The sequence below is a fragment of the Lithobates pipiens genome, unplaced genomic scaffold, assembly GCF_037356315.1.
Source record: "Lithobates pipiens isolate NorthernLeopardFrog02 unplaced genomic scaffold, aLitPip1_a1.2 Scaffold_27, whole genome shotgun sequence".
NCBI classification, from domain to species: domain Eukaryota; kingdom Metazoa; phylum Chordata; class Amphibia; order Anura; family Ranidae; genus Lithobates; species Lithobates pipiens.
This window is the reverse complement of record NW_027507788.1, coordinates 18,999,253-19,026,275: the sequence shown is the minus strand read 5'-3', so window position 1 is coordinate 19,026,275 and position 27,023 is coordinate 18,999,253. Positions and strand designations below refer to the sequence as shown.

Here is a 27,023-nt window from a genome sequence, read left to right as displayed (position 1 = left end):
CAACCTCTACTTTGCAGAATCAAGATGGAAGGCATTCCATTGATTCTTATAGCACTGAACCGGCCCACACTGATGTGGTCCTCCAACCTCTACATTTCAGGATCAAGATAGAAGGCATTCCATTAATTCTTATAGCACTGAACCGGCCCACACCGATTTGGTCCTCCAACCTCTACTTTGCAGGATCAAGATAGAAGGCATTCCATTAATTCTTATAGCACTGAACTGACCCACACCGATGTGGTCCCTCAACCTCTACTTTGCAGGATCAAGATGGAAGGCATTCCATTAATTCTTATAGCACTGAACCGGCCCACACCGATGTGGTCCCCCAACCTCTACTTTGCAGGATCAAGATGGAAGGCATTCCATTAATTCTTAAAGCACTGAACCGGCCCACACCGATGTAGTCCCCCAACCTCTACTTTGCAGGATCAAGATGGAAGGCATTCCATTGATTCTTATAGCACTGAACCGACCCACACCGATGTAGTCCCCCAACCTCTACTTTGCAGGATCAAGATGGAAGGCATTCCATTGATTCTTATAGCACTGAACCAGCCCACACCGATATGGTCTGCCAACCTCATCAAACCTCTTTAAACTTCTGGCAGATGCTCCACCCTCCATATTGACCAGATCTTTTGTCTCAAGGACCAGTTTACCACCCTGCCTTGTGGTTGCTGGTTTGGATAGCATGGCATTGGCTGTTGAAGTCCAAGTCCCAAGACATAACTGAAAGTTAGGAAGTTTACGTTTTGCAAGATATACTACATGGAAGTCGTACTTTGCTTGGGTACAAGCCAAGAAATTTTCATCCCAGGAAATAGTCTGTGGTAAAAATCTTGTCCTTTTTGAAATCTGTCCTGGGTCAACATTTGGCCCTCAGTACCATTAATGGTGAACTCTTCACCCTTGATATCCTTTTCCAAAGACTACTTGCCTAACATTCTTTGATGAAGACCTTTATAAAGGGAGTTTCTTTTGTAGCCCCACCTGTTCGTCTACTCTTACTCTGAGATCTAAATTTGGTTCTTTCGGCTGTCCAAAAAAATGCCTTTTAGGCTCGGCTCACACCTAAACCGGCCACGGAACGCACCGCAATGCTGTCCGTCCCTGTTCTCCTAACCTATTAGCCGCCTTGTATGGCAAAGAACTATTTCTGATCTTACGTTAGGGCATTTGTTTTTAAAATTGTTAACTTCGAGAACTTTCTTGAAGTTTATAAAGACCACAAAATAAAATACATGAAACTTCCCTAAATACACTCGAAATACAACATAAAAAGAAGCACAACCTCTATAAAAGGGCGAAAATGTAGATTTATTTTAAGTAAATGTCACCTAAATTGCTCAACGTGACAAAGTTTTTACTTTTGCTAAATTAATTTTGATGGTAAAATCTTTAGATTTGTGTCTAAATCAATATCATGAGATTATTGAAAGCGGATGTGAAAGCTTGTAGTACTCTCCCAGATCGGTGGGAGGAGGAAGAATCCAAAATATAAGCTAACTTGTTCCTCTAATGTTCCAGTGAAGACTGACGGCTGAGGAGGGCAGACATGATTTCCAACACGGCAAGGTATAGAAATATTATCTTAACCACTTGAGCTCTGGAATATTTACCCCCCCCCCCCCCCCCCCCCTCATGAACAGGCCATTTTTTGCGATATAGCACTGCGTCACTTTGACTTTAGGTCAATATTTTTTCTTGGTAAAAAAATAAAAAAATAAAACATGTATTTTTTCACTTTCTGCTATAAAACATAAAAAAAAACCTTTAAAAATCGAATTTCTTTATTAATTTAGGTCAATATTTATTCTTGGAAAAAAAAAACATTTTTTTTCACTTTTCTGCTATAAAACATAAAAAAAAATTAAAAATCAAATTTCTTTATTATTTTAGGTCAATATGTATTCTTGGTAAAATAAATAAATAAATAAAACATACATTTTTTCACTTTCAGCTATAAAACATAAAAATTTTTTAAAAAATCTAATTTCTTTATTAATTTAGGTCAATATGTATTCTTGGGGGAAAAAATAAATAAATAAATAAAACATTTATTTTTTTCACTTTCTGCTATAAAACATAAAAAACTTGAAAAATCTAATTTCTTTATAAATTTAGGTCAATATGTATTCTTGGTAAAATAAATAAATAAATAAATAAATAAAACATTTATTTTTTCACTTTTTGCTATAAAACATAAAAAGAACTTTAAAAATCTAATTTCTTTATTAATTTAGGTCAATATGTATTCTTGGGAAAAAAAAACAAAAAAAAACATCTTTTTCCCTTTCTGCTATAAAACATAAAAAAAACTTTAAAAATCTAATTTCTTTATTAATTTAGGTCAATATCTATTCTTGGTAAAAAAAATAAAAAATAAAACATTTATTTTTTCACTTTCTGCTATAAAACATAAAAAAACTTTAACAATCGAATTTCTTTATTAATTTAGGTTAATATTTATTCTTGGTAAAATAAATAAATAAGTAAATAAAACATTTTTTTTTTACTTTTAGCTATAAAACATAAAAAAAACTTAAAAAATCAAATGTCTTTATTAATTTAGGTCAATATGTATTCTTGGTAAAAAATAAATAAATAAATAAAATATTTATTTTTTCACTTTCTGCTATAAAACATAAAAAACTTTAAAAAGCAAATTTCTTCATTAATTTAGGTCAATATTTATTCTTGGTAAAAAATAAAAAAAATAAAACATGTATTTTTTCACTTTCTGCTATAAAACATAAAAAGAACTTAAAAAATAAAATGTCTTTATTAAATTTAGGTCAATATGTATTCTTGGTATAAAAAAAAAAAAAAAATAAGTAAAAAAAAATAATAAAACATTTATTTGTTCACTTTCTGCTATAAATGATAAAAAACTTTAAAAATAGAATCTCTTCATTAATTTAGGTCAATATTTATTCTTGGTAAAAAAGAAAAAAATATCCCAATAAATGTATTGATTGGTTTGCACAAAAGTTATTGCATCTACAAACTATGGGATATATAGTAAAACATTTTATTCATTTAATTTTTTAATACTTGTAATGGTGGCGATCAGAGACTGTGATATTGCGGCAGACAATCTGATACTGTCTGATACTTTTCACACTTTGTGGGAACCAATGACACTAATTCAGTGATCGGTGCCAAAAATAAAAAAAATGCACTGTCACTGTATTAATGACACTTGCTGGGAAGGGGTTAACTTTAGGGGCGATCAAAGGGTTAAGGGTCAGTCCACACCATATAAATGCAGTCTGGATGTTTTGATGCGTTTTTAGTGCGTTTTTGATGCAGTCCAGTTCATTTTTTCCCCCTCTTTTTTCCTTAAACTTAAACTAGTACATGTGCGTTTTTGGTGCCTTTAGGTGCGTTCAGGTGCGTTCCGGTGCTAGATCTCCGTCATGTTGCTAGGCAGAACAGGAAAATGCCTTGTTCACATAGGCATCTCCCCTCTCTGCCGCTCCGTGACACGATCGCAGGGACACCGCCGGACATCGAGTCCGCGGGACCCGCGGGCACGCTCATGCAATACATGGCGGGCATGCGCCCCCACTAGCCCGCCAATTAAAGGGGGACGTACCTGTACGCCCATGTGCTCACCGCTGCCATTGTGCCGACGTATATCGGCGTGCGGCGGTCAGCAGGTGGTTAAGGGGGGGTAAATCCTTCTGGGCCTTAAATAATAAATAATAAAAGACGAGGTCGGGCGGAGTAAATACTGTAGATACCCGTGGCAAACCTTACATTTGTGTGCGCCCATGAAAAGGTGACATGTATACTGAATATATAGATTTTCTATAGGCGATGCTTCAAAAGCCCCCTATAGGTGTCAGTTTAGTGTTACGGAGGAGGTCTGGCGTTAGAATTATTGTTCTCACTCCGGCGGGCGCGGCGATATGTAACATGGGCAGGCGCCCCCTACAATTTTGGGGGATCAAAATTTTGGGGGGATATTTTTTATTTTTATATGCTTTGGGTGTAACTTCATTTTTTTTTGCCAAGATTTCTTTTATTTTTTTTACTTAACTTTTTTTTTTTTTCACATAGGGGACAAAAAGTTTTTTTAGGTGGCAGGTTCTCTTTAATGAGATACCGGGGGTCTAAAAGACCCCCCCCAATGTCTCCTCTGGGCTCCACTGAATGTATTGCCACGCCGAACGCATTGCTAAAAACATGACAGCCTGGGGGCACCGAGAGGCTGACCCGGAAGTGACGTCACAGATGGGTGACGTCATGTGGTGGGGTCAAAGCAAGTAGAGAAGGAGAGCGAAACGCTCTTCTCCTACCCCGCCCCAGTCGCCGGCACCCACCGTGTTGGTCTCGGGCCTGCAGATGGGCAAGCAGAGCCCGGAAAACATGGAGGGGAGCTCACGCCAGTACTGGGGGCGTGTGTGAGCTCACCTGATGGGCAAGAGTCTGCAGCCACCAGATTGTGTGTGAACCCCCCCCCCCCCTGCTGTCAGGCCCATACGATGTACGGAGTGAAGGGGTTAAGCACACCTGCCAGTGTTGAGTGGTTTGCCTCATCCGTGTCAACTGATACATTCTGCTGGAGAGGTTGTGCTTGTGAAAAACAACAGACCTGCAGACTGGATCGCCAGATGGAAATAGAAAAAAATTAAAATGAAAAAAGAAAGCTTAAAAAAGGGGGAAACTAATGCAGCCGCCACATCTAAGAATAGGTCAGCTGCAATGTAATAAATGTTTGCTTTTGGGTTTAATACTGTATTAACATCTGATTAGAGGGGGAAAAAAAAGAGAAAACATCAAAATAAAAGAGATGTAGAATTATAGAAAGTCCGAGCCTAACCGCAATCTTTGACAGCTGGTCATATGTAGCTCTGTAAAAAAAATGAAGTGGACCAATAAAAGGGAACTGAAATGGATATCTCACCCTAAATAGGAGTGAATTGCAAATGAGAATAAATAAAAACAATAATAAAAAAAAATATATAATATTATATATATATCGAATTAAAAAAAAAATATATATATATATATATATATAATATTATATATATATCGAATAAAAAAAAAAAAATATATATATATATATATATATATATAATATTATATATCTTTTTTTTTATTGAATAAAAAATATGTAGAATAAATAAATATATAATAATAAAAACAAAAAAAAAAAGATATATAATATATATATATTATTTTTTAAAATGTATATATATATATATATATATATATATATATATATATATATATATATATATATATATTTATGAGAAATTATTGTACCATATACCAGAAGAGACAATCTGTGACCATACAGTCACAGCTTTCCACTGGTACACTGGACAGCAGCGCTATATATAACAGTGAACCTTTGCTATAAATACATTCAAATAATAGTATGTGTATACATGTGCAATTTCTGTATGATCATCACATATATCATACACTGTGCAATCACTTTACGATATTGTTATAAAATCCGGATGAGGATATTTTTACTCCCCCCTTACTCTTCTCCCAAGTTCAAAAGCAATGTCACTACAGGAGGCAATGCACCGCTGTAGCCTGTGGGTACAAGCCACAATTCATTCCAGGAGAGTAAAACCACACATTTCGAACAAATAGTCTTTTAGTGTTGGAAAAGACTGATCACTGCCACCGTCCTTCTTATCACACCTCCACATGTGGTTTCCACAAACGGGGGGTTCTTAGTGACAGGTGGAAAGACACCCCCTTTTGGTAGAACTCTTACCGGAATATATAGGTCAAATCAGCACTTCATATATACTCAGTGTGGTCCACTCTTTCCATCATTCTCCCTTAGATCATGGTTGTGACTGTTACTTCAACCGTCCCAATAGTTGTAACGTGAATGGAGAATCAAAAAATATATATATAGTGTGATACCGTAAAACACTCCAATTTATTTAAATACAACAAAGAATACACTCACAAACAATAATTCAAAATCAGGCATATTCAGATTATCACCACAGCATAATCCACTGGATCACCTTCCCCCTGGACTGCATCGGGCATACAACTGAATGTGTACCTCTAACCTTCTCTTATGGTGCGTCCTTGTATCGTTACCCTGACGCGTTTCGTCCGTTAATGTCCGTTAATGGACATCATCATTAACGGACGAAACGCGTCAGGGTAACGATACAAGGACGCACCATAAGAGAAGGTTAGAGGTACACATTCAGTTGTATGCCCGATGCAGTCCAGGGGGAAGGTGATCCAGTGGATTATGCTGTGGTGATAATCTGAATATGCCTGATTTTGAATTATTGTTTGTGAGTGTATTCTTTGTTGTATTTAAATAAATTGGAGTGTTTTACGGTATCACACTATATATATATTTTTTGATTCTCCATTCACGTTACAACTATTGGGACGGTTGAAGTAACAGTCACAACCATGATCTAAGGGAGAATGATGGAAAGAGTGGACCACACTGAGTATATATGAAGTGCTGATTTGACCTATATATTCCGGTAAGAGTTCTACCAAAAGGGGGTGTCTTTCCACCTGTCACTAAGAACCCCCCGTTTTGTGGAAACCACATGTGGAGGTGTGATAAGAAAGACGGTGGCGGTGATCAGTCTTTTCCAACACTAAAAGACTATTTGTTTCGAAATGTGTGGTTTTACTCTCCTGGAATGAATTGTGGCTTGTACCCACAGGCTACAGCGGTGCATTGCCTCCTGTAGTGACATTGCTTTTGAACTTGGGAGAAGAGTAAGGGGGAGTAAAAATATCCTCATCCGGATTTTATAACAATATCGTAAAGTGATTGCACAGTGTATGATATATGTGATGATCATACAGAAATTGCACATGTATACACATACTATTATTTGAATGTATTTATAGCAAAGGTTCACTGTTATATATAGCGCTGCTGTCCAGTGTACCAGTGGAAAGCTGTGACTGTATGGTCACAGATTGTCTCTTCTGGTATATGGTACAAAAATTTCTCAGTTTTAGAATACTACTCATACGAATAGTAATTTTAAGCAGCTGCAGATTTTTTATGATGTCCACTGCTGCCTACTAAGCGCTTGTGTTTATACAATTTTTTGGATTTGGGGCACGAGAGTATAAACATTGTGAAGAAAAATATATATATTTATATATATATATATATATATATATATATATATATATATATATATATCTATATATATATATATATATATATATATATATATCTATATATATATATATATATATATATATATATATATATATATATATATATATATATATATATATATATATATATATATACATATTAAAATAATTTTATTAAATAGAATTAAAAGTTAGGTCTTAGTGGACTCTGGTGGGATGTAGATGCCGATTAGTGCCATGTATGTCAAAAATCCATGATATGAATTATTGCAAACCCTGATTACACAGTAAGGATTGTATATAGTAATTAAAAAAATAAAAATAAAACACAAACCTCTCTGTATCTTAAATATTATTATTAAATATTATTATTAAATATAAATATTAAATATAAATAAATAAATATAAAATAATATAAATATTAGATATTATTATTATTAAAAAATAATTAAATATTGAATATTAATATTGGCTGAACTTGGGGAGTGAATCATAGTAGAATAAAAATAAATAAAATAAAACATAAAAAGATGTAATTGAGAAAATTATTTGGAAATAAAAGGTAGGTTCAGTGGGATTGACATGCATAATGTATGTCAAAACTCATTTCACCCTATATAAATTAAAGTGGAACTAAATTCTGTCAGTCAACATTAACTATTTGTAGGCTGCTAGCTATTAGTAAATAGATCGGAAGGTATATTATATTTTATTATATTTACTTGTTTGAAACTTTTTGGATTATTTTGAATTTCTTCAGTTGCTTCCTGGTTTCTGGTCTAGGCCAAAACAATTCCAGGAGTCTTCATGGGCATTTTTCTTTTCTTTCTTTCATCTAGGGAAGGGGCTTTCTCAGCTAAGAACACCTGGTCTGCATGCCTGAGCTAAGGGCAGATGGATTCCAGGAAGGAAATGCTAGCGGGGTGTTTTTCAAACACAATTAACCCCTTGATCTCACCCCCTAGTGTTAACCCCTTCACTGCCAGTGACATTTTTACAATAATCAATGCATTTTTATAGCACTGATCACTGTATTAATGCCAATGGTTCCAAAAATGTGTCAAAATTGTCCGTCATAATGTCGCAGTCCCGAAAATCGCAGATCGCCGCCATTACTGGTAAAAAAAAACAAAAAATAATACAAAAGCCACAAATCTATCCCTTATTTTGTAGACGTTATAACTTTTTCGCAATCCAATCAATAAACGCTTATTGCGATTTTTATTTTTTTTACCAAAAATATGTAGAATAATACATATAGGCCTAAAATGAGGAATTTTTTTTTTTTTTTTTTTTTAATTAGGATATTTATTATAGCAAAAAGTAATAAATATTGTTTTTTGGGGTTTTTTTTTCAATATTTTCGCTCATTTTTTGTTTATAGCGCAAAAAAAAACAAAAAAAAACGCAGAGGTGAATAAAATACCACCAACAGAAAGCTCTATTTGTGGGGAAAAAATTATCAAAATTAATTTGGTTACAACGTCGCACGACCGCAGAATTCTCATTCAAAGTGTAAAAACTGAAAATTGGCCTGGGCAGGAAAAGGGGGGGGGGGGGGGGGGGGGTCAAAATGCCCGTTATGGAGTCACCTAAAATATCGTGTTTTTTCTTTTTCCAAATTGTCTTTTTTTTTTGATAGCGCAAAAAAAAAAAATGCAGAGGTGATAAAATACCACCAAAAGAAATCTCTATTTGTGGGGAAAAAAAAGACGTCAGTTTCATTTGGGAGCCACGTCACATGACCGCGCAATTGTCAGTTAAAGCGACGCAGCGCCGAATCGCAAAAAAAAAAAACGCTTTTGTCGGGAAGGGGGTAAAACCTTCCGGGGCTGAAGTGATTAAAGTACCGCAGTGCCGTATCACAAAAAATGGCCTGGTCATGAAGGGGGGGTAAACCTTCTGGGGCTGAAGTGGTTAAAGTAACGCAGTGCCGTATTGCAAAAAATGGCCTGGTCATGAAGGGGGGGTAAACCTTCTGGGGCTGAAGTGGTTAGGATTTGTTTTAGCCTTGGGTGTGAATGGGTTAAGCTCATAGAAGTTGTCTCTATGTCTTTGCAGCACCTCTTGGTTCTGGCTGAGGTTGGCGGTGACGATATTAATCGGTATCGCCAACATTTGCCTGCTAATCGCTATGTGTACCGACCACTGGGTCAAAGCAAATGGAGAGGATACCATCGATCATGTGGGCTTATGGAGGGTCTGCAGTAAGGAGCTGTGCGTGTTTCACAATCAATTCGGTAAGTGGATCAATGTGTTTGTTACCCCAGCATTTCGTATTCCTGATAGACACGTGCACTGCCAAAAAATGTGTTCGTTTTCATTTCATTCGTTTTTCTTTTTTTTTTTTTTTCTTCCTTTTCAGGTCATTCGTTATGATCAAAATTCGTAACTTTGAATAAATTCATAAATTTGGAAAAATTTGAATTCGTTATGTTCCGTTCGGTATTCGTTATTTAGATATTTCGGAAAAAAAAAGTAATTTGAAAAATTTAAAAATCTGAAAATCCGAAAATAAGAACGAAAATCCGAAAATTCAAAAGAACGGAAATCCGAAAATGTGAAAATCCGAAAAACCTGGTCATCAGGTCATTTGCTATGATCAAAATTCATTACTTTGAATAAATTCGTTACTTTGAATAAATTCGTAGAATTTGGAAAAATTTGAATTCGTTGTGTTCCGTTCGTTTATATGCGGTATTCATTATTTCGATAATACGGAAATATCCGAAATTTGAAAAATTTCAAAATCCAAAAATCTGAAAATTAGAAAAATGCGAAAATTTGAAAATCTGAAAATAAGAACGAAAATACGAAAATCCAAAAGAACGGAAATCAGAAAATGTGAAAATCAGAAAATCTAGTCATCAGGTCATTTGTTATGATCAAAATTCGTTACTTGGAATCAATTCGTAAATTTGGAAAAATTTGAATTCATTATGTTCCGTTCATTTAGATGCGGTATTCATTATTTCGATAATTCGGAAATATCTGAAATTTGAAAAATTTCAAAATCCAAAAATCCGAAAATTTGAAAAATCCGAAAATTTGAAAATCCAAAAATAAGAATGAAAATCCGAAAATTCTAAAAAAAACGGAAATCCGAAAATGTGAAAATCCGGTCATCGGGTCATTTGCTATGATCAAAATTCGTTACTTTAAAACAATTCGTAAATTTGGAAAAATTTGAATTAGTTATGTTCCGTTCATTTAGATGCGGTATCCGTTATTTCGATAATTCTTAAATATCCGAAATTAGAAAATTTCAAAATCCAAAAATCAGAAAATTAGAAAAATGCAAAAATTAGAAAAATGCGAAAATTAAAAAAATCTGAAAATAAGAACGAAAATACGAAAATTCAAAAGAACGGAAATCAGAAAATGTGAAAATGTGAAAATCTGGTCATCAGGTCATTTGTTATGATCAAAATTCGTTACTTTGAATCAATTCGTAAATTTGGAAAAATTTTAATTCGTTATGTTCCGTTCGTTTAGATGCGGTATTCGTTATTTCTATAATTCGGAAATATCCGAAATTCAAAAAACTCAGAAATTAGAAAAATCCCAAAAATCTGATAATTCAAAAATCCGAAAATTCGAAAATCCGAGAATTTGAAAATCTGAAAATAAGAAGGAAAATCCGAAACTTTGACAAAACGAAAATCCAAAAATTTGAAAATCCAAAAATTCGAAAATCTGGTCATCAGGTCATTTGTTATGCTCAAAATTCGTTACTTCAAATAAATTCGTAAATTTGGAAAAAAAATGATTTGTTATGTTCCATTCGTTTAGATGCGGTATTCGATATCTCGATAATTTGGAAATATCTGAAATTCAAAAATCCTAAAATTCGAAAATCCAAACAGGTCCCAGAAGACTGCGGGACCATTTACAAAGTGAAATAGAAGAGCTTGCGTACTGTAAATTAAACCGTGTATGTTTAGTATCACTTAATGCTACTATTGAATGCTATTGAATTCCAAATGTGTTCTTTTGGGTTGAGGTCAGGTCTCTGTGCAGGCCAGTCAAATTTCTCCACCCCAAACTCCTCCCTCATCCATGTCTTTATGGACCTTGCTTTGTGCTCTGGTCCAAACTATTTGGTGGAGGGGGGATAATGATGTGGGGTTGTTTTTCAGGGCTTGGCTCCTTAGTTCCAGTAAAGGGAACTCTTAAGGTTTTCATGGACAGTTTTTCACCTTTGTCCTGACTCTTCTCTTTCTTTGTCTCCTTCACAGTATATGCCCAAATCTTTCTCGTGATCGCCCTTTTCATCGGAACTTCAATCAATATTGTTGGCATTCTGGCACTGGTGAAAGATGTGACGTATCTGAAATACTTGATAGCAAGAGCAATGTACTTGGCAGGTATGTTGCGGCTACAATCCTTATGTCTCTGCTCATACTTCTTCTCAAAAAGGGCATTTAATTAACCGCTTCAGCCCCGGGAAAGATTTTACCCCCTTCCTGACCAGCGCACTTTTTACAATTCGGCACTGCACCGCATTAACTGACAATCGAGCGGTCGTTCGACGCTGTACCCAAACTAACTTTGTGTCCTCCCCCCCCCCCCCCCCCCCACAAATAGAGCTTTCTTTTGATGGATTTTGATCACCTCTGCGGTTTTTTATTTTTCTGCTATAAACAAAAAAAGGAGCGACAATTTTGAAAAAAAACAAAAACTAGGGCTGTGAAATTAAAGCGGGATTCCACCCTAAAGTGGAACCTCCGCTGATCGGATCCCCCCCCCCCTCCGGTGTCACAATTGACACCTTTCAGGGGGGAGGGGGGTGGAGATACCTGTCAAAGACAGGTATTTTCACCCACTTCCGGGCATAGACTCCCGTGGGAGTCTACGCCATTTCCTGTCCTGCCGCGCTGTCTGCTGGGACACACACGGGTCCCAGTGACAGCGCGGAAATTTCCTATTGCGCGGCGCGGCTCGCGCATGCGCAGTAGGGAACCGGGAAGTGAAGCCGATTCGTTTCACTTCCTGATTCCCTCACCTGGAATGGTGGCGGCAGCAGCCGAGGGCCGAGCAATCGATCGGCCTCGGCTGCCGGCATCGCTGGAACCCGGGACAGGTGAGTGTCCATTTATTAAAAGTCAGCAGCTGTAGTATTTATAGCTGCTGGCTTTTAGTATTTTTTTTGCAGGTGGAATCCCTCTTTAAAGATTAATTCCTCAATCAATCGTAAATTTTTTTGATCGATCAAAATTCTTTTGACCGGTACTCACCTCTCCGCCGACTTCCCGGGTCTTCAGGGAGTTGCGCCGGAGATCCGGTGACGTCACGGGACTCCTCCCCCCTTCCCCAAGTGCCTCCATCTGCTAACGAAGGGAAGGGGGGGAGGAGTCCGGTGACGTCGACGTTCTGATTGAACGTAACGTGTACGGGGGGAGGAGCTACGAATGACGCCACCCGCTGCTGCCCTATGGAACTAACACGATTGTCGGCTTTACATGCTGTGTTTTTATCATCTTTATGTGAGTAGTTTGTGTTTGAACACAAAAATTTTGTCTTATACTCAAGCGGTGAGCACTGAGATCTTTTCTTTCTACCCATGACCTGAGATTGTGAGAGAATTTTATGGTCCGTGTGATCCCTTTTGATACCCGCATGCATGACCACCTGTTTGCACAGGGGTCCATGCCATAAGGTGAGAGTGATTAGTTAGACCAGAGGTGGAGGGATTGTCACGCTACTGTGGAAAAAAAAATGTACTTACATCAGTGCTACAGTTTGAATTTAAATCGTATTTGTGTGAACTGTGAAGTTAAGTCATGGATTGTGGAAACTAACTAGTGTCCGGTGATTGTATATAGAGTATACCACATTTACCACTGACTAATGCAGAGTTGCAATGTAAGGAGACCAGCTAAAAGTAGTTGGATCCGTATGTATAATTAATCAAAATTAGTCGATTAATCGATAAAAATAAAAAAAAACAATTAAATCAAACACAAAACTTTTAATCAGTAACAGCCCTAAAAAAAACAATATTTTTTACTTTGTGCTATAATAAATATCCCCCAATTTAAAAAAAAAAATAATAAAAAATTTCTTTATCAGTTTAGGCCAATATATATTATATTATACATACTTTTGGTAAAAAAATCGCAATAAGCGTATATTGATTGGTTTTCACAAAAGTTATATTATCGTATTATCGTATCGTATTATTATTATTATATTATAGTTATTATCTATGGGAAAGATTTATAGCATTTTTATTATTATTATTTACTGGTAGTGGCAGTGGTCTGCTATTTTTAAGCGGTACTGCGACATTGCGGCAGACAGATCGGAAGACTTTTGACACCTTTTTTTTGGGACCATTGGTATTTATACAGTGATTAGTGCTATAAAAATGCACTGATTACTGTCTAACTGTCACTGGCAGGGAAGGGGTTAACACTAGGGGGCAATCAAGGGGTTAAGTGTGTCCTAGGGAGTGATTCTAAATGTGGGAAGGCTGGACTGGAAAAGAAAGGGAAGAAAGGGGAAAGAGAAAAAAATATTTTGACTGTACATTTTCAGAAATATGGCCATTCGAGAGGGGATGATAAAGGAGAGATCCGTTTTTTTTCTTTGTCTTGTTTTTGTATTTGTGTATGTGTATGTATTTTTTTATCTGAATGTTTTGTATTCATGTATTGGAAATGACATGGAAGATTTTGTATGTTTATAATAACTTAATAAAAATAATTTAAATAATAACACTAGGGGGCGATTAAGTGGTTAATTGTGTGTTCCCTCAGTGTGTTCTAACTGTGGGGGTATAGGAGAGGAGACATATCGTTTTTTCCTACTTAGTAGGAACAAGCGATATGGCTCCTCTTCCCTGACATGCCCACTGCACGGTGGGGACCCGATGCGCGTGGCCGGCGGACACGATCGCCACCGGCCACGCGCGATTACGCGCACAAGCGCCAGCACAGGGATTTGAGTGTGTAAACAGACAAATCCCAGTGCTGGCGCTTGTGCGCGTAATCGCGCGTGGCCGGTGGCGATCGTGTCCGCCGGTCACGCGCATCGGGTCCCCACCGTGCAGTGGGCATGCTCACGTGCCTCTTGCGACACACCCTCTAGTGGCCGCTAAAGGAATGGACATATCCATATGGGATTTCACCCAGGGGAGCCATTCTGCCAAAGTATATCTGCGTGAGCCGGTCGGGAACTGGTTAAAGGGTCCTTACACTTTCACTGAAGCATATCCCTTTTGCTGGTCCTCTCCATGTGAGCTTTGGGTACAACATTTTCCTGCTAACAGGCTTCTCAGTTCTCTTGGTAACGCTTATGCCCCGTACACACGAGCGGAATTTCCGTCGGAAAAATCTTGGATGGTTTTTCCGACGGAATTCCGCTCAAGCTTGGCTTGCATACAGACGGTCACACAAACCTTCTCTGAACTTTCGACCGTCAAGAACGCGGTGACGTACAACACTACGACGAGCCGAGAAAATGAAGTTCAATGCTTCTGAGCATGCGTCGAATTGTTTCCGACAATGCGTAGGAATTTTTCGCGTCAGAATTGCTACAGACGATCGGAATTTCCGAAAGGGACTTTTTCCGTTGGAAAAACAGAGAACCTGCTCTCAATATTTTGCTGGCGGAAATTCCACCATCAAAAGTCCGACGCTTGTGTGTATGGGGCATTTCACCCAATTCTCTCTAAGCCCTTGTACACACGGTCGGAGATTCCGACAACCAAATTACTCCGACGGATTAATTCCGGAAGAGGTCCGGAAGTGATGTTGCATACACACGGTCGGACTCAGTCGACGGAAAATCCCATTGTACGTAACGTGATGACGTTATTTCGTTACGGCGGGACTACGTTCAGGCTAGTAGCCAATAGCTTTGGTCTAGGAATTTGATCTGAGCATGCGTGGAGTAGGCTACACATGATTGGAGTATGTCCGATCGGAGCATTTTGTCGGAAAATTTTACCGGCAAGTTGGAAAAATTGGTCCGTCGGATATTCCGATGGAAACAGTCCCATGCAGACCACACACAGTCGGAATATCCGACAAAACGTTCCGATAGGAAACATTCCGATGGAATCTCCGACCGTGTGTACAAGGGCTAAGGGAGTTCCTAAAATTGCTCCACCAGGGAAAGCAGGACCTTCCTGAAAAGAAAGAGGCCCAGGAACTTGGGCGGGGGTTGATGAGATCATCTGTGTGGGCGGGGCCAGATTAAGAGCATCATGTGCTTGGTGCTGAGGATTTTAGTGAGCCTTTTATTGGGCACCCTTCTGCTTTCTACCCTGTTTCCCCTAAAATAAGACCTAGTGTGATTGTCGGTGTTGGCTGCAATATAAGCCCTACCCCCCAAAATAAGCCCTACTCTGTTTCCTCAAAAATAAGTCCTACCCTGAAAAGAAGACCTACAAGGACTTTAACTAGGGCTTATTTGGGGGGTAGGGCTTTTATTGCAGCCATCACCGACAATCACACTAGGTCTTATTTTAGGGGAAACAGGGTAAGAGCCTGTGCTGGCATGCGCCCAAACTCAAAAGTGAGCAGCCACACAGCCATAACACTAGGGAAGCCTGGCATTTGACTTGCCAAGTTTTCTGCAAGGGCCGCGCATTGGCGTGCACTCTGAGCTGAAGGAGTGCAGCTGCGCAAGCCTAACACGGAAGCCCCAGACTTCTGTAAGAGCCCTGCATTGGCGTGCCCCAGGCTTCTGTTTGGACTGCTCATGCAGTGCCCATTAACAATCCCACCACTCTGCCCAGGCGGTGCATGTGGAATTCAGGGCCCGTCAGGAGAGATCTCTTCCCGTTGACCCATTGCTTTCCATGTCCTTTTTGGGTGGCTGGGCCTATATTGAGGTAGGGGCCTGGAGCTGCAGCTCCAATAGCCCCTACGTTAATCCAGCCCTGTGTGTGGGAATTCCTGACACTGCTCCACCAGGAAAAGCAGGACCCCCCTGGAATGGAGGTGGAACTGGGAACTCGAGGGTATCAATATCACTGATGGAATCTCAGAGAGGTATAGGGCAGCCAATCATGGGTGCGCAAGTTTCTAGCACCCCAAGGATAGGAGGACCTCAAGCGTGGAACCAGGGAATGAGAGACATTGCTGAAAGCTCAAAGATGTACAAGTAGCAGCCAACCAGGAGTTCCTGATGAAGGAGCGGAGTACCTCCCTAGAATGGAGGATATCACTGCTGGAACTTCAGAGCGCTACATGAAAACAGAGTGTGATTTCGTTTTAAATAGACTGACTATTTGATAGTTAACCTTGTGTATTATTTTTATTCCTTTCAGCCACTTTTGCATTCTGTGGAATGATTCCCACAACAATCCTTCTTACCAGTCTCCCCGATTTTTTGCGCATCGAATTTGGTTTAGTCTTTGGTTGGATTGGCGGAGTTCTGTACCTTGTGACTGGTAAATAATTTTTCTTTATAGATATGTCTTGCATGTTGTGCTTAATTTTTTACATTTTCAAAGGAAATTCTATCGATAACTCATACAAAGTGACCTACCGCATGCCGTTTATCATTTTTCTTTAAAGTTTTAGCTCTAGCCAAAACTTTTTTTCTATATTTAGTTATGGATAGAGTAGGGAAAATGGTGGGCATCCCTCTTGGTTTTCTTTTGTTAAGGTAAAAGCCCACTCTTTGGCAGTCACTGGAACAGGTGCCCACTTTGAGATTTGGAAGATTAGCAATTTTCCTCTTCCAATTTTCGGATTTCCCACCACTTTTTTGTCTCAGTGACAATAGTAACCAGAACAAATAGAGAGACTAATGCCGCGTACACATGACTGGACTTTTCGACAGCAAAGGTCCGACGGAACGAATCCGCCGGACAATTCACTCGTGTGTGGGCTTCAGCGGACCTTTGCTGTCTAAAAATCAGATGAACTTTAGAAATAGAACATTTCAATTTTTTCCCCACCGAAACCAGTTCCTATCGAGAAATCCGCTCGTGTGTATGCTAGTCCGACGGACAAAAACCAACCCTAGGGCAGCTATTGGCTACTGGCTATGAACTTCCTTATTCTAGTCTGGTCGTACGTCATCACGTTTGAATCCATCGGACTTTGGTGTGATTGTGTGTGTCCAAGTCCGTTCGTTCGGAAAGTCAGTCAGAACTCTGCCGAAAGTCGGTCAGGAAGACCGTCGGAGCTAGTCTGTCAAGCCGCGTACACACGGGCGGACTGTATGGCCTACTTAGTCCGTCATACAATCCGACGGACTGTCCGTCATACTTTCGAATGAACGGACTTGACCACACACGGATGCACAAACAGTCCGTCGAAAGCTTGCGCGATGACGTGTACAGCACGTACGACGGGACTAGAAATAGGAAGTCCAAAACACAGCAATGCACCCTTCCGCCGTGTAAATCCTTTCTGAGTATGCGCCATTCTTAGTCCGTCGAACTAGCATACTGACGAGCGGATTGTCCGCTGAAACCAAAGTATGACGGACAGAATTTCGAAAATTCCGAAATACTTAGTACGCCAGACTGCATGCTGAAAAAGTCCGCTGAAGCCCACACACGAGCGGACTGTCCGCTGAAATGTGTTTCGACGGACTAAGTAGGCCATACAGTCCGCGGCTGTAGAAAGTCCGGTTGTGTGCACGTGACATAAAGCAGCCCATAGATTATGTGATTGTCTTTCCTTCCACCACGGGTGGAAGGAAAGAGAATTGCTCAGTTTTGATGGTGGAATGCCTTCCTCAGTGCTATTGTGTTCTTCTGGCGAGAAGCTTTCCCAGCCGGTAGAACGCAATGACTGCTAGTGGCTATAGCTGTCGACCATAACTGCATGTAACAAATCTGGCAGGCTTGTTGTACCCAAGTCGATCAATGGAAGGAAGTAGAGTTTGTCAGACTAGGGTCACAGCCAAGAAAGTTTGCAGGGCATGGTCTGCAAGCAAGAACAGTGTTCTGGAAAGGACCTCCAACTGCTTGTAAGTAGATTCCTTAAAAATATCCTCCACTGGGATGGTCAACACTTTAAGACATGACCCACAGGGGGCAGCCCACTTTTTAACAAAGTCCTCCTCAAATAGGTTCAAGATTGCTAGATAGGATCCTGCCCACAGATAGGCAGACCACTTTTAAACAAAGTCCTCCTCAAATCGGGTACAAAGCTGATCATATCACAGATAGCAAGTACTTGTGCTGCAAGTTCGAAAATGACTTGCTAAGCTATTGCTAGGCTTGCCAGGCTTCACAAGTTTGTGGCACAATTGCAGCAAGTCCACATTGCCTGACTCCAGATCAACTTTCTTGGCAAACATTCTGCAAGTCTGCTGCAAGTTCTGGTTCAATTATGTTGTGCAATAGTCATCCCACCACAGGGGGTCACTGTGGCTGAATTTTCATGCTGTAGACTTGTAGAGCTCTTGCTGTAGACTCACACTGAAACTTTGCTCTTGCAAGAGACTTGCCACGCAAATTTGCTACAAATTGAAAACGTGTCAACTAGAACTCGTGCTTCCACTGCTCTGCAAGTGTACAACTTGCCAATGAAAATGTGCAGCAAGTTAACAGACTTATGCCCCGTACACACAATCAGAAATTCAGTCAGAAAAAACTTGGATGGTTTTTCTGACGGAATTCCGCTCAAGCTTGGCTTTGCATACACACGTTCACACAAAAGTTCTCTGAACTTTCGACAGTCAAGAACGCGGTGACGTACAACACTACGACGAGCCGAGAAAATTAAGTTCAATGCTTCCAAGCATGCGTCAAATTGTTTCCGAGCATGTGTAAGAATTTTGCACGTCAGAATTTGTACAGATGATTGGAAATTCCAAACTTTTTATGACCGAAAACTAGAGAACCTGCTCTCAATCTTTTGCTGGCGGGAATTCGGCCAGCAAAATTCCGATGGAGCGTACACACGGTCGCATTTTCCGACTGAAAGCTCTCATCAGTTTTTTGCTGGCTGAATTTCCAATCATGTGTACGGGGCATAACAATTCAACACTGCCACAAATTTGTGGCAAGTTATCCTTGCTGTCTGGGATAGGAAGGCTATTGAAACGTCTTGGTGGTCTTAGCCCTTGTACACACGGTTGGAAATTCCGACAACCAAAGAAAGTTTTTCACGTCTTTTCAGACATGGCCTCTAGCAGAGGCAGGGCCGGGACAAGGGGTGGGCAGGAGGGGCGGCTGCCCCTGGTGCAATGGTTTATTGCAAGGGTAGGGGGCACCCTGACCCGAACTCTAAGGCCGCGTACACACGGGCGGACTGTTCGCCCAACTTTGTTCGTCAAACAGTACGACAAACAGTCCGCTCAAAATTTGCATGAACGGACTTGACCACACACGATGAACGAACAGTCCGCTGAAAGCGTGCGTGATGACGTGAACGGCACGTACGACGGGACTAGAAAAACGACGTCCTATACACTGCAATGCAACCTTCCGCCGTGTAAATTCTTTCTGAGCATGCGCCATACTTAGTTTGTCGAACTAGCCTACACACGAGCGGACTGTCCGCTCAAACCAAGTTTCAGCGGACTGTCTTACGGGAATTCCGAAAAACTTTGTTCGTCAGACTGTCCGCTGAAACTGTAACAGTCCGCCCGTGTGTACGCGGCCTAAGGGAAAGGGGGGCCGCAGCTTGGCATCTTTGCCCTGGGCGCTGGATAACCTTGTCCCAGCACTGAGCAGAGGAAAGAAAATTGTGTGAGATGGAGGCATCCTGTACAGTCGGATTGTTATGCAGCTTCAATCAGACATGTTGCCCTGTGAGGTGGAAGACAATGGGGTTAATTTACTAAAGACAAATCCACTGTGCACTTGAAATCCAAGATTTAAGGGGAAGATCTGAAATGAGGGGAAGCTCTGCTGATTTCTATTGCAGCAGGGTCCCGGGTCCCTTTTGGTCTTTTGAGAACCTCCAGAGTTAGGGACAGCTGACATCCTTCTGTGTAGAGTGGCGTACAAGCAGGGGCGGATCCAGAGTCTAATCTCGGGAGGGGCACTGCTATAAAATATGTTTTTTTTGGGGGCAGTTTATATGGGAAATGGCTGGTATTTGCGCTTCAATCATTACGGCTCCATGGTTGTTATGGTGTCAGGATGATTGAAGCACATTATTTCTATTAATACATTGTAATATAAAATTATATGGTTCAACTCAACATAATGCAAAATCAGTGGGAGCCCTGAGGGTGTCACTTGCCATGTCGCCTGCCACCAAATGCGGATTGTTACTTGCCACGTCACCTGCCACACATTGCGGATTGTCACTTGCCACGTCGCCTGCCACCAGATGCGGATTGCCACGTAGCCTGCCACACATTGCGGATTGCCACTTGCCACGTCACCTGCCACACATTGCGGATTGTCACTTGCCACGTTGCCTGACACACATTGCGGATTGCCACTTGCCACGTCACCTGCCACACATTGGGGATTGTCACTTGCCACGTCCCCTGCCACACATTGCGGATTGTCACTTGCCACGTTGCCTGCCACACATTGCGGATTGCCACTTGCCACGTCACCTGCCACACATTGCGGATTGTCACTTGCCACGTTGCCTGCCACACATTGCGGATTGCCACTTGCCATGTCACCTGCCACACATTGCGGATTGCCACTTGCCACATCACCTGCCACACATTGCGGATTGCCACTTGCCACGTAGCCTGCCACACATTGCGGATTGCCACTTGCCACGTAGCCTGCCACACATTGTGGATTACCACTTGCCACGTCACCTGCCACACATTGCGGATTGTCACTTGCCACGTTGCCTGCCACACATTGTAGATTGCCACTTGCCACGTAGCCTGCCACACATTGCGGATTGCCACTTGCCACGTCACCTGCCACACATTGCGGATTGTCACTTGCCACGTTGCCTGCCACACATTGCGGATTGCCACTTGCCACGTAGCCTGCCACACATTGCGGATTGCCACGTCACCTGCCACACATTGCGGATTGTCACTTGCCATGTTGCCTGCCACACATTGCGGATTGCCACTTGCCACGTAGCCTGCCACACATTGCGGATTGCCACTTGCCACGTCACCTGCCACACATTGCGGATTGTCACTTGCCACGTTGCCTGCCACACATTGCGGATTGCCACTTGCCACGTAGCCTGCCACACATTGCGGATTGTCACTTGCCACGTCACCTGCCACATATTGCGGATTGCCACTTGCCACGTAGTCTGCCACACATTGTGGATTGTCACTTGCCACGTAGTCTGCCACACATTGGGGATTGTCACCTACTGTGTCCCTTTTCTGCTAAGGTGGTCTTTTGTTGGGTCCCAGAGTGAAGATAGGCAGCAGAGAGATGATGCATTCTCTCTGCTGCACACAGCTTCCTACACAGTGAGGGCGGAACTGGAGGGATGCAGGGCAGTGAGAGATGATGTCATCTCCCTGCTCCCCTGCCTGCTGGCTTCCTGATTGGCCAGCAGCCCTCCTAAGCCGCCCAGCTGCCCCCCTCACCGTCCACTCAGCGCGGGTACCCGCGGAACTGGCCGTGCGGGTACCCACGGAACTGGCCGCGATTGGACCCGCGGAACTGGCCGCGATTGGACCCACGGAACCGGCCGCGATTGGACCCGCGGAACCGGCCGCGATTGGACCCGCGGAACCTGCCGCGATTGGACCCGCGGAACCGGCCGCGATTGGACCCGCAGAACCGGCCGCGATTGGACCCGCGGAACCAGCCTGCCGGTATTCTCGGGGGGGGGCAATTGACCCGTTGCCCCCCCCTGGATCCGCCCCTGCGTACAAGGCATGGTGGGTGTAATGCAAGATAGATTCATGGGCTCCAGACACTTCTTGAATGCAAAGGGATTTATTTTCTCCTGAACAGAACTGTGGGAGAGAGAGTTTAGGGCAATCCCAACCCTGAGCTGCTCCCTTGCTTCTAGATAGGCCCTCAGGCAGCCTAGCAGTCAGATGTCCCCGGGATAGGCCTCAGGCTCTGGCCTTGCAGTCCAGGGCAGCACAACACACCTTCACCCAGACAGCCATCTGGGTGAAACAGAACCCAGATCACCTGACTCCACCCAAATAAATAGGCTCTCCCAGCAGGCCAAGGGACCCAAGAAGATTCCTGCCCACTGACTGAGATACCCCATCTACTCCTAATCAGTCCTTGCAATATCCTTGTCTTATCTAACGTCACCAGATACCCGGCCATCTAGTGAGAGAAGAGAGAAGTGCAGCAATTCCAGAACTAGGGCGGAATCAATAGATCCCCTATCAATTGGCCAAGGCAATTATACCTGGGAGGTAAATGTACTAGCAATTCTGCCTAAACATCAGGGTGTTACATCATCATCCAATCATGTACAAGCAAAAATGCTGCTGTTTTTTTTATTTTTCTTGCATGTCCCCCTCAGATCTACAGCAACTTCATTTCCAAGTGCACTTGTAGTGCACAGTGGATTTGCCTTTAGTACATTATTATTATTCAGGATTTATATAGCGCCAACAGTTTATGCAGCGCTTTACAATGTATAGGGGGGACAACACAAATTACAGTACAATACAAAAGGTACAGGAGGGCCCTGCTCGTAGAGCTTACATTCTAAAGGGAAGGGCTGGTGGTACAAAAGGTAATAGCTGCAGAGAATGATTTGATGGGGTGGCTCGGGGACAGTTGTTAGGTGGGTGTGGGATAGGCTTCCCTGAATAAATGAGTTTTCAGGGATCTCCTAAAGGTGGACAGGGTAGGGGCTGATCAGACATACTGGGGCAGGGAGTTCCAGACGATGGGAGAGGCTCTGGAGAAGTCTTGAAGACGAGCATGAGAGGAGGTAACAAGGGAGCTAGAGAGCAGGAGGTCCAGGGAGGAGCGGAGGGGACAATTTGGGCGATATCTGCAGATGAGGTTGGTGATGTAGATGGGGGCGATGTTGTGGATGGCTTTGTATGTTATGGTTAGCATTTTGAATTTTACACGGTGGGATAGGGGAAGCCAGTGAAGGGATTACATAAACACCAATGTATCTTGAGGTAGGTGGCTAGGCCACAGATGCTTATGAACTCCATTGCTTGGGAAGCGGGAGTAGGGTCATGCAGCTGAGGGCGACCAAGTCACTGTAGGCAGTTATCCGGGACCAATCTGTGTCTCTTTCAATCCAGAAGAAAACGTACACAGCAGAGAAAAGAATTCCATCCTTCTAGGACACTAGCAAAAAACAGAGGCAGGCTGTGAGTTAGGAGACACTTATCTGGGCTGGCCCACAAGTTTTTTTATTCACCAGTATCTAGTCCTCCTGTAGGCGGCAGTATAACCCGACAGTCAAATCATCCTGTAAGCCTCAAAGGATAAGAAAATGAAGAGTTTACCACAAATGATAAAAATGATAAAAATATAAAATATTAGTCTGTAAACATTAAAAAAAATGGATCCAAATGTGTTTTGTATTCCCTGACTGTATACAGAATATAAGTAGGTATTTTCCAATAAGCTTTGGGAAAAATCTTTTACATTTAGTTACAGTATATTACATGTGTACTAACAGAATTCTCTGCTTCATTGTAGGAATCATGAGCTGGATTCACAGTAGAATAGAACCCGACATAGCAATTAGACTGGATGAAATAAGACAGCTAATATCGGCAAGAAATACACCATCATATACTACAATCCCCTAAACAAGCAGTATTGTATTTCAGATGGGATATGGCTATGATATATATCATATCAAATGTTTTATATTAAAGGTCACCATTGTGATTAGAGAACATTAACTTTTATGCTGCTTTTCGTACCTGGATGGACCATAACTAGCAGCCTGCAGTGTTAAAATCATTATTTCTTCTTACAGAGGTTCCCTTTAGGATCAGTGTCAATGAGCCTTGGACTTGTATTGATGGAATCAGTCTAAAATACTTCTCAGATTGTTCAGAATTCATTGAAAAGTGCATTTGACCCAGTTGACCTGCTTCAAGTGGGTTCTCCATTCCTATAGACTTGTAAAGGATTGCAAAACCCATTTGAAGCGAAGAAAGGCTCGTCAACACAATCCTCAAAAGTGTTTGGCAAATAAACAGTCATATAGAAACTTGAGTAAAGAGAGAGAAGAGGTAGACAGCTGTATGGCTGCTTGTAAGAGGGCGTCCTTAGCATTCATGTAGATGTGTTTGCTCATTACTCCACCCTAAAGGAGATCGGTGAATTCGGTGTTGCCTTTCTAGGAGGTTGGAAAGGATGCTCTCCAAATGCAGTACCTTATGTTTTAAGGAGGTTAAACTACCCGTAGCAGCACCAGCTGGGTAGTTTCAACTGGTAGGAAAATTGGTGATCCCAGTAGAGAACTTCAAATTTGGAAGAAACAAGGTGCAGGAGGAAAGCCTATATATTCGTAAACTTGCTTGATTTGTCTAGCTATGTCTGTGGGCCTTGTGGATGGTAGAGTACATCCCAGTCATGCATTCACAACAATTCCCCCAAGAGACACATCCTATCTAACAAACTCTATGTTGTATCCTGTCAATTATCTTGGGTAGCTGGTTGCATTGCTACCTCATACCTCATTTCCTGAATAGAGATTGCTCTGAGGCTCAAAAATATGGACCAAGTGTCCCATGATTCTGGGCAGCAAAGGATGAAGCTCTTAGAAAGAGAAAGATTGCACAGCACAGAATCATCCAACATGGGCATGCATGCGTCTTAACTGATCTGACTTGTGGCATGTGACTTTTGCTGTAAGGATCTTAAGGGAGAAACCCCACTGCAAAGTTTAAAAAAAGAAACCTTCAGACTGGTATGGATTATGAGGGGAGCCCCACGCCAAAGAAACGCCATGGGGTCCCCCCCAAAAATCCATACCAGATCCTTATCTGAGCACACAGCCTGGCAGGTAAGAAAAGGGGGGGGGGGGCGAGCGAGAACCTCCCCTCTCGTGGACCATACCATGCCATATGCCTTCAACATGGGGGGCAAGTTGACGTAGACAAGGGCCTTTTCCCGACAACTGTGGGTGGTGGTTGTGGGGGTATGCGGATGAGGGCTTATCGGAATCTGGAAGCCCTCTTTAACAAGGGGGCCCACAGATTCCAGCCCCCCACCCCATGTGAATAAGTATGGGGTACGATTGTACCCCTACTCATTCACCAAAAAAAGTGTCAAAGTCCTTTATTAAAGTAGCTCCAATGTGTCTTCTTCCTCTGGCTCTTCTCGCTGCACTGATGTCTTCTTCCTTTGGTTCTTCTCTCTCTGCTGTCTTCTTCCTCTTGTTCTTCTCTCTCTGCTGGCCTCTTCCTCTGGTTCTTCTCTCTCTGCTGTCTTCTTCCTCTGGTTCTTCCTCTGGTTCTTCCTCTGGTTCTTCCTCCGGTTCTTCTCCCGATGCTAGCTCCCACTGTTGTGTTAGGTTCGGCATGTGCCATTACGTATATACTGTACCTATTGGGTATGGCCATTCGGTGATGTCATCCAGAGACCCCCCTTGTGACAACACCCCCCACCATCATGCCCTGGGCAGTGACGTCAACGGGGGTGTCTCCGAGTGACATCATTGGATGGCCACGCCCCATGGCCAGCGCTAACACAAAAGCAGGAGCTAGTATCTGGAGAAGAACCTGAGGAAGAACCAGAGGAAGAAGACAGTGAAAGAAGACAGCGAAGGGAGAAGAACCAGAGAAAGAACCTGAGGAAGAAGACAGCGGAGAGAGAAGAATCGGAGGAAGAACCAGAGGAAGAAACAGAGGAGGAAGACAGGGAGGAGAGAAGAACCAGAGGAAGAAGACAGTGGATAGAGAATAACCTGAGAAAGAACCAAAGGAATAAGACAGCAGAGAGAGAAGAACCAGAGGAAGAAACATGACATGCTGAAGCTACTTTAATAAAGGACTTTGTACTGATTTTATTTATTTTATTTTTTACACTTTTTTGGGTGAATGAATAGGAGTACAATGTACCCCATGCTCATTTACATGGGTGGGGGGCCAGGATCTGGGGGCTAAAGGGGGCTTCCAGATTTTGATAAGCCCCCCTCGCCCGCATACTTCCAACATCCAGCGCCCACGGTTGTCTGGAAGAGGCATTGGTCCCCATTAACAAGGTGCTTTGGGGTGGGGGGTGTAGAGCGGATACATGAAGTAGTAGGGCAAAGTAGGAGCGGTAGTTGTCGGACTTCCGTGTCGGAGCAGTGTGAACAGGGTCAAAGCTTAAATGATCAAGCTGAAGTAAGAAGCTGATTGGTTACCATGCACAGCTGTGTGCGCTAGTTTTAGTAAATAGTCCCCACTGATATCTTCTGAAGGCTGAAAAGCGTTCCTATATTAGTTTATACAGTATTTAAACCAAAGAAAACCGTGCTTGTGTTATAACTCAAAGAATAGCTGCAAACACAATAGTGAGATTTTTTTCACCAAACATTACTGTAAATGAAACGTGTTGCACGGTCAACCACAATCAGAAACAATTTGTAATGATCATAATATTAATAAAAATTAAAGTGCAAATGAAGTTCAATTCATGGTGCAAATTAATATAGATCAAATGTGTCTTAAACGCTTTGCTTGCCGGGAGAACCTTTCACTCACCTTGTTAATGCATTTCTTGTATATACTCAAACTATGTTCAGACCCCAACAATTTATTGAGTTTGATTGCTTCCACTGAAGGCTACTTTTAACAATACAGCCTACAAAGACATTTGTGCTCATCCAACTACATGGTAACAGATTGGGGAAGACCCTTTTCTGTTCCAGCATGAATGTGTACATACTAGCTCCATAAAGGGGTTTGGTGTGGAGGGACTCAAGTGGCCTGACCTCATCTCTACTGAACACCTTGAAGATGGATTGGGATGACCATTGCAAGTTAGGTCTTCTGGTCATAAAGGGTGGCTTCTATTTAGTTTACTGGAAGTCCTGTTAAAAGTTTATCCAACACTTACCTTCTCTGTATGGGGGGGG

At 41.8% G+C, this 27,023-nt stretch overlaps 1 protein-coding gene across 1 annotated transcript; it reads left to right on the top strand.

Annotated features, from left to right (window-relative positions):
* The first annotated feature begins 1,531 nt into the window (after positions 1–1,531).
* LOC143933619 (lens fiber membrane intrinsic protein-like) lies at positions 1,532–25,961 on the top strand. The gene is made up of 5 exons (XM_077456568.1): positions 1,532–1,581; positions 9,199–9,377; positions 11,376–11,504; positions 16,418–16,540; positions 23,645–25,961. Exons 1-5 carry the CDS (start codon positions 1,562–1,564, stop codon positions 23,755–23,757), a joined length of 564 nt encoding a protein of 187 aa, XP_077312694.1. The 5' UTR covers positions 1,532–1,561; the 3' UTR covers positions 23,758–25,961.
* Positions 25,962–27,023: the final 1,062 nt, after the last annotated feature.

Coding starts and splice junctions, on each gene's coding strand:
- LOC143933619 (XM_077456568.1), top strand. CDS start 1,562: ATGATTTCCAACACGGCAAG. Junction 9,378..11,375: donor CGTGTTTCACAATCAATTCG/GTAAGTGGATCA, acceptor TCTCCTTCACAG/TATATGCCCAAATCTTTCTC. Junction 11,505..16,417: donor AAGAGCAATGTACTTGGCAG/GTATGTTGCGGC, acceptor TATTCCTTTCAG/CCACTTTTGCATTCTGTGGA.